This window comes from Centropristis striata, chromosome 22 (genome assembly GCF_030273125.1).
Source record: "Centropristis striata isolate RG_2023a ecotype Rhode Island chromosome 22, C.striata_1.0, whole genome shotgun sequence".
In the NCBI taxonomy this organism is placed as follows: domain Eukaryota; kingdom Metazoa; phylum Chordata; class Actinopteri; order Perciformes; family Serranidae; genus Centropristis; species Centropristis striata.
The window spans coordinates 16,648,814-16,661,031 of NC_081538.1; the positions used below are offsets into that span (position 1 = coordinate 16,648,814).

At 39.2% G+C, this 12,218-nt stretch overlaps 1 protein-coding gene across 1 annotated transcript; it reads left to right on the forward strand.

Annotated features, from left to right (window-relative positions):
- Positions 1-762: 762 nt before the first annotated feature.
- Positions 763-11,227, forward strand: LOC131961101 (mitogen-activated protein kinase kinase kinase kinase 4). The gene is made up of 5 exons (XM_059326370.1): positions 763-919; positions 2,736-2,837; positions 3,478-3,603; positions 4,972-5,040; positions 11,093-11,227. Exons 1-5 carry the CDS (start codon positions 878-880, stop codon positions 11,225-11,227), a joined length of 474 nt encoding a protein of 157 aa, XP_059182353.1. The 5' UTR covers positions 763-877.
- Positions 11,228-12,218: the final 991 nt, after the last annotated feature.

The window sequence follows — 12,218 nt, forward strand, 5'->3', positions numbered from 1 at the left end:
TAACTCTGATCTGAAACTTTCTGTTGGGATTCGAAGCTGGAGAACTACGCAGAACGGACCTGTGATTATTTTGAGAGATTAAAGAGAGGGCATAAACAGCCGGTATCGATCAGCACAGTGGACGCTGGTTTGACAGGTTTGAGACCAGTCAGTGTTGACCTACAGGTGAGTAACTGATACTGACTGGAATATTTTAGATTATTGGATCTTCCCCCCCCCCCCATCTTTCAAATATGTCTATAGATTTTACGGTGTTAAAACTGCTAAACTATGACAGTAAAAGACCGTCAAATGATAACTGGGTTAATACAGTTTCAGTAACAATGAAACACCGTAAATGTATATATCAGCCAAAACAGTATTTATTTGTTTTGTTTTTTTGGAAAAAATACATTACTCCACTGTAAAATACACTGTAATATGTATTTAATGTAATATATATACAAGCCACAACTGTAATTTTTGCATTTATCTTTTGTAAAAAATACTTTTTCTCACTGTTAAAGGTACTAAACACCATATCTCTAACAGAAAGACACTGTAACATTTAATGGTAAAATCTTTTTTATTTATTCATTTATGCAGCATTTATAAAGTATTTTCTTTTCAATTATATGGCAAAACAGCGTTTCTTTTGATGGAAAAACGTTTTATTTATACGGTAAAAATGTGTTCTAAAAAAAAAAAAGTTCTACCGTATAAGTTCTGGCTACCACAGCTGCCATTTTTTTACCGTAATAACAACAGTTGTTTTTTTTACAGTGTGACACTGGGATTTGTGGAAACTGTGATGTAAATGCATAAAAGTCAATCAGATGTCACAAATTAAACTGTAAATATCTATGTGTCATGAACAGCAGACCTTTCCTGGATCAAGATGAGTCACTTGAGGCAGTTTCAAGGTATTCCCATGTCAAAGGTAGGTTATGAACTGCTGAAACCATGGGAACCATTTTGAATATCAACACAATTCACAGGAATAGCGTTGCAGTTATTAAAACCACCCAAGCATAGTTAAGCAAGTTCCTTCTTGTGCTCATTCCTTATCGATAAAACATAGACCCAGCAGATGACTCTTCCACTAATATTCTTCAGTGGAACCAAACCGATTTTCCAAGAAGATGTGATAAAGTGGCAGCAGTCAAGTAAACAGCTTTCATTTCCACAGTGGATTTGTTCCACATCTGTATTTTGATATTTAAGCTGTGATCTGGTGACTGTAGATGCATGATTCGCATCATTTTGAATCCATTGAACTATTCACTGACCCCTTTTCGCTCTGCGGATGCGGGCATTGTGATCTTAACACAAACCAGAAACCAAAATCTTTCCATTAGAAAGTGGTTGATATTCAGGCCTCCTTCTTATATACAGTAACTTTTAACGCTTGGATGTTTTTATCTCGACAAAGTGATCTAAATTTGCACAAGTATTTACTTCTTTCACTTCTTCCAAGTCTCTGTGGATAGGATTTCAACACCTTAGCACATGTAGACACTGTAATTTTCTCTGTTCCTCTTTAAGTGAACAGCCCCATATTCTAGATTGGATTAAGATTTGGACTCAGCCACTCTCAGATATTAACATTTGTTGATCTGAAGCCATTGTTGTGTAACTTGATCCTTGGGAAAGCCATCCTAGGCCTGCTGCAGAGAATCATTCTCATGGCATGATGCTGTTGCCACAATGCTTTATGCTGAGAATACTTCAGTACATTTATGATAATGCGCCACGCAAAACAGGCTCAATCTTGGTCGCTTCTTCCAGCTGATTTAAGAGTCAGGCCTTCAGGCAAGCTGTAGCTGAGATGTCATGAGTCATGTGAGTTGCTTTCTCTTTGCCACAAAGTGTTGAAGCAGCAGGCCATCAGTTGTCACACCAGCTCTCTTGTACATCCTTCAGAAGTGCGACGGCCTCTTTCACTAATCCACTTGCATACTTATTGGGTTTTTGAGAATGGCTTGCTATAGCCAGGTTTATTTGAAATTACATTTTTTACATTTTCTCCAAGGGATGTTCATTAGCCTTATAGTGTTCTTTTATCAGATTCTCCCCTCAAAAACAACACCCAATTTTCCTTTGTACAAGCAGCAAAATACAACCCATATTTACATTTGAGACTGTCCTCCCTGACCCCATGAACAGACGCCGAATATTCACCCAGGAAAACGCCGTTCATGTCCCGCATGAAAACAAAAGTACGTTGTGCATCACGTTTTTACGTAACTATGTCACTTCCAGTAGTTGCTGACCGCTGCCTCTCTAATCAATGAGACCATTTCCAGCGGGCAGCCGCGTAACGTCTCAGCAACGTCCCAGCTGCAGCTCTCCGCTCTGCAGCACTTTCAATCTGTAGCACTTCCATTTTTATCACGAGCCGTTGCTAAACCGCTTCAAGCTCAACAGAGCAGATTGCACCAGACAGGAAAACCGACTCAACGTAATACACTTCCGCCTCCTTTCAAAATAAATCACAATACGCCGTTCATGCAGCATAAAACTACTTCACGTCAACATGTTATGAACGGGGCACCAAGTCAGCAATCAATCAGTCCAAGAGTCTCAGAGGGTCGGAGACATGGACGACAAGAGACTGATTGTTGAAGTGAAACAGCATACAATCATTTATGACATAACACATTTATTTTATAAGGATACACAGTTTATCACGGGACTTCGCGGTCTCCCGTACGTTCAGGATTATCGCATGTTGACGTTACTTCGCCTGTCTACAGCTGGCTCGATACGATGCCATTCCGGGCCCGGTGGGAATTGACACCAGGCAGAGGACGGAGCCAAACCGCAGCGGAGCAGCTATGCGTCCGGTGGAAATCCCAGTAACTGCTTCACTTCTGTTATTTATATGCATTTATTTACTGTTTAAACTTTCTTTTATAAAGCCTAACATGGACCTTTATTTGCCCTAAACTTAGAGACGTGGTTTTGTCGCCTAAATTCAACGAAACTGCAGCCTTTTTTGAAAACCTTACATGTATGTATAAGGACGTGTGTGCTATTTTTTAGAAGTGCTCCGCTCCATACCGCAAAATGCTCCTATAGGATGTTCGGGTGGTATTAATAGACAACCTATTCTTTAGTTTAGGAGATCTTGTTGCTTGTATCCATCTCCTTGAGTGTTCCTTATCTTAATGGTGAAGGTTTTGGCACATCAAAAGCTACAGTTGTATTTATATGACAATCAGCTGAAACCCTTGACTACACTCAGCTGAGCTCCATTTAAAAAATGATTTGATGGTAATTTAAGCGTGTCCACTTTAAGGCATTAATACTTATGCAATCACGTATTTTTAAATTTTCAATTGACATTTGGCAAATACTTTTTATTAGCTACTGTAGTTTCATTAAAATCAGAATAGCCAGTATAATTACATGCAGTTATGACAAGAGCTCAAGGCAATTTGAATCTCGTAAGAAGATGTTATCACATTTGATGATTGGCTGTTTTTCTGGTTCTAGTCAATGCGAGGATTGTGTAAAGAAGAGGACTATGCATTTCTGGGATTGTCAGAAAAGACGACAAAAGTAACATCGGAAGAAGCCAGAGATTTGAAGGACGACTGGAGAGACAAAAAGGAGGAGAGGGTAAGAGATAATGAAGAGGCAGTCTGGGAATATTACAAAACCAAATACTGTATATAAAGATGGACTATATGACAGCCCAAACATCTAGATTTTCTGCTGTGGTTTGTTCGAGTGTGTATATATTTTATATATACATATGCGTATATATATTTATATATATATATATATAGAGAGAGAGAGAGAGAGAGAGAATTTTTTTTTCAAAGTTACTTGTTTTTTAGTTTGAAGCACAGTACACAGACTACAGAAACAAATTAAAACAATTATAAAACCATGTCTGGTACCTGGAAACATTTTCACTGTCTTGTTAAACCAATAAGGTTCTCACCAAAGTAGGGTTGGGCAATATGGCCAAATTATTCAATCTATTTCTTTTGTTGATAACATTATATCATGTTAGGTAGCATGGTAGCATGTTTTGTAGTAATTCAATAAATAATAAGTAATTGACAAATGAAAAGTATTGAGTTGAGTTTTATCATTTAATTAGGAACTTTAGTGCAAGAGTAATACACAACAACAGTTTGTTACAATAAATTATAGAGAAACTATAATTGCTGCTTCATAGTTGTATGCCACCACGAACAAGTCAAGCTGCAGTTTACATCCATGTCAGTCTAGACTCATATATACAGTATTGCCATTTAAACAGACAATGCTGAAAAATATGTATGTTGCTGCAAAGAAGCTAAAAATGCTAACGCTTCTTCAACCTTGTAGCTCAGAAGATATATAGAGCGCCACAGGAATGAGCTCTTAAACCAGAAGTAAGTTAGCATTTTAGCGCCATGGGGTCTAACTAGGGGTGCACTGATCGATCAGCACCGATTTCCTTAATTTTGCGGGATCAGCGATCGGCCAATTCTTTTACGTCAAACCGATCTTATCTAGCGATCTTATCTATCTTCGAAGCAGTGCTCCCAACTTTGTTGCTAAATTTAGCAACTTTACAGACCCCCTTAGCAACTATTTTTCAACCCTGTCCTGAGCTGTATTCACTAATTCACTATTGTATTCTGGGTAATGGGGCTTAAAGATCAGATAAGCTGTGAAATTTGACTTTCGACAACCTAACTGTGTATCTGGATTCTACTGAAATAGAATAATAAGTGGATTAAAACATAATATTGAACTATTGCCAAGCCCACAGTCCATATTAATAATGTAGTCATTACAGATAAAATTAACAAATTACATCTTACTGATCATGTAAAGTCTTCACATTTTTAATAAGTTTTGTTTAATTAGTTACTGGATGTTAAAAGTGATTAAAAGTAGAGCTTGTATCTGGGATATTTTGACTCAATTTTTGCACTCCATTAGCTAAAAAATATGAATGAAGGATCTAATCATGTACATGTGTTTCAGGTTCGCAGGCGACTGGAAAGGGAGCAGCTGGAAAGAGAGAGACTTCAGGAAATAGAGGAGAGCAAGAAGGTGAATAAACAAACTCACTGATGATTCATACACACTCCACAAGTCTGTACTTTCAGCACTGGCACAGCATGAAAGTTTATGCTAAATGACACCACCTCAGCCTCAACAGCTCTCCTTTGATTCTCCTGAGGACACACTCTTACCCATACACAAGCACAGACACAGGTTGCATCTGGCGTCAATGTGCCAGTAGACTGGGCTGACGGGCAGCTCGCCCTGCCTGTCAGCAATATTAATTGGATGTCAAGCCCTGATGAGAGGAAAATGATATTTTGGATTCCAGTCCTTTATTTCTACTTGATATATTTTTCTTTTGACATCATATTTGTTTGAAGGATCCTGCTCCTAAACCTTGCCAGCAGTTTCACATATTATGTTCTGATTAATCTATTAGCAATGAGCTGTCAAACAGAGTTTTCTGTCTGTTTGCATTTCCTCCAGTTAATCCTTTCCATTAACGGAGCTCGTTATTCACATTTTAAGACGCTGCGCTTAACATTTCATGAGAGCGTGCTGTTATAATCAGCCTAATGGAAACAGCGGGCTGAATGATCAGACAGACAGCAGGGCAGCCGTGTGACGCTGAATCGATGAGTGTTAATTTACCGCAGAGGTTCACTCGCATCGCTCACGGCAAAATCAGATTCACTTCCATGGAAACGACAGACAATGAAGCACAACTCTGGCCCTCTGTCAAGGCTGCCGGGCTTATCAGTCGCTCCGAAGCTCACTTTGACTTCACGGCTTTAAACACACACACAAAATCAATTTTGGCATTTTAAAAAGCAGGAGTGATCATACTGTACGGTCATTCAAAACACACACAGTTGTCAAAACAGATGGACATCCTCATGAACATGGAATGCACAAAAAAAGACACAACGCAGCTGTGGATGTAGCCGCCCCGTTTCGGACAAGTGTGTGAGGTCAACAAGGGACAAGGGCTGTTTGTGTTGTCAGTGTTTCCGCTGCACACACACACACACACAAAAAGGAAGGAAGCTGGTGATGACAACATTTACCCGGATAGAGAGGACAGTCACTCTCACCTCAGTATGGAATGTTCTTTCCGATGAAGCCTAACTTAACCTCAGACACGCACAAACACAAACAAGTCTGACCCTCGACATGTGCACTCACATATCCGAATGCAAACATGCACGTATCGTAGATGCACACAAGCAGTCTACACATGAATACACACACAAGGAGTCACCTTTGGAGCACCGTTACTCTGGTTACAATCTCATGTAGACACACACTGAGCGATGGAACGCCACAGTCGGGCCAAAGGGATTCCAGAAACACACTGTAATGTTTCTAACTTAACATTCAGGTTCAGGAACAACTGCTGAGTTGAAACTATTCAGAAAATAACATCTCATTATATAACCAAAGTCCATTTTCATGCAATTTCCAATGCAGTAAAGACAGTGAGGCCAAATGTATTAAAATTCTTAGTTGCTTTCCAAAAATGTTCTCCAAAAACTGAACCAACCCATATTGGTTGGATTGGATTTTTGTTTAACAGCTTTGGTTAGAGTTGTGAATGTGTGGATGGGTTTCCAGCCAACCTGGGTTTTTTTCTTTGCAAATGTGCCAACTGAATTCAGAGAGTACAGTTAATAACTGCAAGTGATGCCTCAAATCCCAAAGGGATCCCAGCGGGATTGCAGACTCTTTTAGAGCTAAATGTATAGCCCTCTGGGCAGCCTCACTACTACAACAGTAATTTCCCAGTTTGAGATCTATCTATCTATCTATCTATCTATCTATCTATCTATCTATCTATCTATCTATCTATCTATCTATCTATCTATCTATCTATCTATCTATCTATCTATCTATCTATCCATCCATCCATCCATCCATCCATCCATCCATCCATCCATCCATCCACACATCCATCCATCCATCCATCCATCCATCCATCCATCCATCCATCCATCCACACATCCATCTATCCAGCCATCCATCCATCTATCCATCTATCCATCCATCTCATCAGGGACATGCACAAGGCCACTCTACAGCCAATCTGTTCTTTTCTGCTAAGCTGCCCCTCAGAGAAAAAGAAAAACAATTGTTTTATTTGTGTGTAGTAGTTACATAAAGAAGTAGCTCATAACATGCAAGTTAGTCCATATTAAATCACCTTAACATCCGACTTTTATTACTTTGTGATAAGTGGGCATCTGTGGGATGGAGATGGGCCGATCCTGGGCCATAAAAATAAAAGACAGAAAGTGATGCTCTATAACCACTGTCATGTGACTGTAGCATCCAAACTGTGCTGTGTTCAACATGCCCTCATTGACTTCCCCACAGCAGTTTGCTCTTGTGGGAATTCCCTTCGCCATCATGAGTGAAAAAGTAAAGTGGTGAGATCCACTCCCGGAGGGCAGAGGGAGCAAGTCAACAAGGTTAGAGAATGTCCAATGTCCTCAAAATGTCCAGTCCAGGTGTAACCTTCAACTGCATTGGACCAGTCAGTTAGAGTACAATAAACCTGCTGAATCCAATCCTGTTAAATTTTTCCGGTATGTAAAATGAACATTTTGTACTGTTTATTTTTAGATAAACCCATACTTGTGCTACCGCAGTCCAAATATGGTCTTTTCCGGTTTTTAAAAAAAATTGCAAATCACAAATCAAATTAATGGGTGACGTCACGTTGACTACACCCATTATTTATATACAGTCTATGAGTTGGACTCATTGGATTTTTAGTCTTAGTAAATAACTTGCTATATCAAAAACATGCAGTAGGCAAGTAAATATCCCTCAAAAAGCTCTAAAAGTGTAGGAATGTTCACATTATGAGACAAGGGATTCCTATTAGGCTCTGGAGTGACGTTTTGTACCCCTGCAAACCGTTTTATTTCTCTGACTGCTCTGCACACTGACACTCCACAACTAACACCAATGGCCAGATGGCAAATTGCCACCATGAAGCAGTGATTAGATCAGTTTTAATGCAATTTGTCAATTTGTCAGTGATTGCCAATTTAAGGCAATTTGTTCAAAGTCTACTACTCCCTCTTTAAACACCATGAAGACGAACCACAGTGTGTATATACCGTGAAGTAATCACTCTAATGTCCAAATGATAATTTTCAACTCAAGGCGTTTTTGGAAAGAATGTCCTGATTGTTCGGCTTAAAGTATGTGTGTGTGTGTGTGTGTGTGTGTTCAGCATGTAATTAGGGAGGTAACGGTTTAACTGCTTTCACCTTCACTCCATATGTGTCAGCATTAAACTGACGTTAAACTACATGCCTCCCTAGCTTACCTCAACTTCCTCTGCACATTTCTGCTCCACCCACACACACACACACACCCCACACACACACACACAGCATGACAGAAATGTTAATTGATGACAGGCGCTGTCCGTTGGGAGTCACTGGCCTCGGCCATCTCACATGTATCCCATCTGAACTGTTTAAATTCTTGCATACACCAGATTTATCATGTTCTCTCTCACACACACGTGGAATTATACATACAAACACACAGCAGGATACTGGATCCTACGGAGTCATTCTGAGTCCAATTTGAGGTCAGGGATACACAGCCAGCACTTTTCATCTCTCTTTCTCTCACACACACACACACACACACAGCCACACACACACACACACACACCTCTAGACACTCATGAGCACTCCTACTTGAGTCTCTGAGGTGCAGCCCCAGCAGGATGTATTTACTGTTGTAACAGGGGAACTCTGTAACCTTCAAATGATCCTACAGAGCTTTAAGATATTACAGAGGATTCTGTGTGAGGGACTGTACATTTTTCTTTGTCAAGTTGTTGTTTTTATCCAAATTGTTTCCTGATATGTTTTTATATTAATATGGAGCATTATAAATGTTTTAGGCCTGTCATTGTTTGAGCTTTAATATGAGTTTATTACAGTAAATAGTCAAATATATAGTTGTTGTTGTTTTTTTTAAAGAAGAGAGAGATTTGTAATTCACACATGAAGTATTTAGCCAGGGTTATCCTTGCCATTATACGAGAAGCAACAGCCAGGCCAATTTGTACACCACCTAAGTGGAATGAATATAAAAGCAATATTGAGTATTAAAACTAATTAAATTGCTTTTTCCAGAAATAGTTCATGACTGTAGCTGGTCCTCAGTGGACTTCTTTAGCAAGTTTTGATGTTGTTTATTTATCTGCTCATGCTTTTCCAGATTTATGAGTATGAATATGGTAATATGGAAACATTGAATATTTAAAAAAAAAAATTTTTTTTTTTAAATCAACAATCTCCAACCTAAACGACAGAAAAGATCGTTTGTCAATACCACCCAAGGTAACGACACATATGATCGTTTAGCAGCTTGCATTACAGAGCGTAGCTTCCTAAAATAGCACACACGTCATTATACATACAGGTACGGTTTCCGTTTGTAAAAAGGCAGCAGTTTCTGTGAATTTATGCTACAAAACCACTGACCTAGGTTAAGGGCAAAAAACCTGGTTAGGCATCATGATGTATAGCCTAAAAAGTATATAAATTACACAAATGCCAGAAATGAAGTAGTTACAAGGGTGATGTGAGCCAAGTAATTTCCATAAAAATAAGTTACGTAACAAAGCGTGATTCACAAGCCGCGGGGCCATGGAAGTTACATAAAAAACGGAAGTTACGTAAATAGTCGTTTACTCTTGTGTTCACATGGACCCCTTTGTCCTGGGTGAAAGCCTGCTAGTTGTTCGACCTGTCCATCTCCCCTCCCCTCACTCCTTCCACAACTGTGACATATGCCAATCACCCTCAATCATTACTACTTACTACGTAAATATGAGTCAAATTTTGCTGCCTGTACAAATGTAAATGACATTTTTCAGGGGAGACCAGTCTCAAAAAAATTGGGGAAATGACCCCCAATCTCCTGAACCCTAAAAATGTGTACCTAAGTCTCCCACAAACAATGCATTTAGCTCAACCTAAAAAACCTTCAGAGCTGCCAGTCACATTACATGTGGCAAATGCACAAACTAAACCTTAAAAATAGCATCATCAAAACCTCACCCATCATCAGACACATTAACCACATAGTTTACAGGATAAAAAGTCTGCACTTACAGCTGTGGATGGATTTTTTTTTTTTAATCAACTAGCACAAATTAGCTGAATATGTGCCACTATATACCAGAGCAGTACCTTCCCCCCAAGCACAGTAAAACTGATTCTTCATCTCTTAAACCCATTCGTAAGAACTCACAATAAAGATGCTTTAACACCTATTCATTCATTCACTATCCCGGGTCGCAGGGCGAGAGGCAGGGTACACCCTGGACAGGTCTCCCGACTATCATAGGGCTGACATATAGAGACAGACACACTCTCATTCACCCCTACAGGCAATTTCAAGTTAGAGGACTCATTGGTACAGTGAAATTAAATCTGAAACACTTTGTAGACTCGCTGTAAACGATTCCATCAACATTACAGTCTTTTGATCCATTGTTAACCCTTTATCGGGCGAAGAAAACTATTTTTGGTAACTTCAGTTGATATCAAACTGGGGTCTCCATGTCTCTCTGTTTGGTGGTAGAACCACATGGATTTCTTCCAGCTAATCAGCAAAGATCAGGCTACGTCACAATATAATAATATTAACTTTATTGACCTTGACCTCCAATGTAAAAATGAAAAATTTAGAAAAAAAAATCTGCAAGAAACAGTCCTACAAACAGAGTTGTTCTTCAGTGACTTGTACCAGGAGAACTTGACTATGATGGCATATTAGGGCCAAGTATGAATAAAAAATAAAAATACGAACGCAGGGTTGGGGAGGTAATATTTCAAGAAAAAAAAGCAAATTTACGAGATTAAAGTGGCAAATCTGCTTGAAAAAAGTTGCAGATTGACGAGAAGAAAGTGCGGGGAAAAAAGCATGTTTTTTCTCGCAGATTCACCACTTTCTTTCCCCCCCCCCCCCCCCCCCCAATGCATGATTCATGCATCATTAAAAATGCTTTTGATGTTGACTTTTCTAGCAGACTGCCTTGTGTATATCCCCTATGTGTCAGGAGAAAGAGCAGCAGTGGCGGACTCATGTTGAAAAGTTGACATCCAGCCAAGAGAAGACCCTGCAAGACAGACTGGCAAGACTCAGGAGATTCAGGGTGAGAACACTCAACACACACACAGACATCATCATCTGAAACTTAGCCGCGTGTTGGACATCTACAGTTGGTCTGCAGCTGACAGATCGACCAGCTGCCTTCATTTAACATTTACATTTCACATTAACATTTTGACATGCTACTGCTTACTGTAACAGTGTGAGATTCAACACCGCAGTGTGACGGCTTCAGCAGCCACAAGACTTCTAATGTTTCAAAGCACCTGCAGAACAGAAAAGCCTTTAAAGATCTGAGACGAGCTATTGATCAAACACAGCGTTCATGGACGTCATCATCAAGTTACAGGCAGTCACAGTTCAAGGCCATCGATTAGACGCTAGTTGAACAGCCTTGTCAGTAGCTCTTCAAATGGATATAGTCAGGCAGCTTAGATAAATAAAGGGGACACGCCGGACAAAAGCACCAATTTTTTTCCACATGCTGTCCATCGCCATAAGTTTCAATTTTTGATGGGAGCCACTTCATCAAGATTGCGGATCGGAGATAGCAGCCATATAAAATCTATGAGAACCAATATATCTTCCAAGCCACTTAAAAGGTCAATCTTGGTGTCAAAATATACATTTTCTGGGTCAAAGAATCATTTAAAACTATTGAGAATATCACTAGATAATTATTATAATAGGTCATATAGAGTGCATGTATTCTGAAAAATTGATAACATGCACTAAAGGTGCAAGTGTCTGTGGTGCAAGGTGCTCATGCGTGAAGGCACACTGGAATTGCAAAGATCTTTCTGGTTGTAAATGTAATAAATGATCAAATTGAAGCTAATTAAGTTTAATTAAATGTATTCATCTTATAAATTTTTCAGGATACATGCACTGTATACGACCTATATTAATATATGTCAGACCACTTAGGAACTGAGTTGGAAATTAAGTTAATACATGGCCAAACTGAACATATCTATTTGATATTTTCAATAGCTTTAAATGATTCCTTCGCCTCAAAAATGTATATTTTGACGCTAAAATTGACCTTCGAAGTGGTTTGGAAGATATAATCG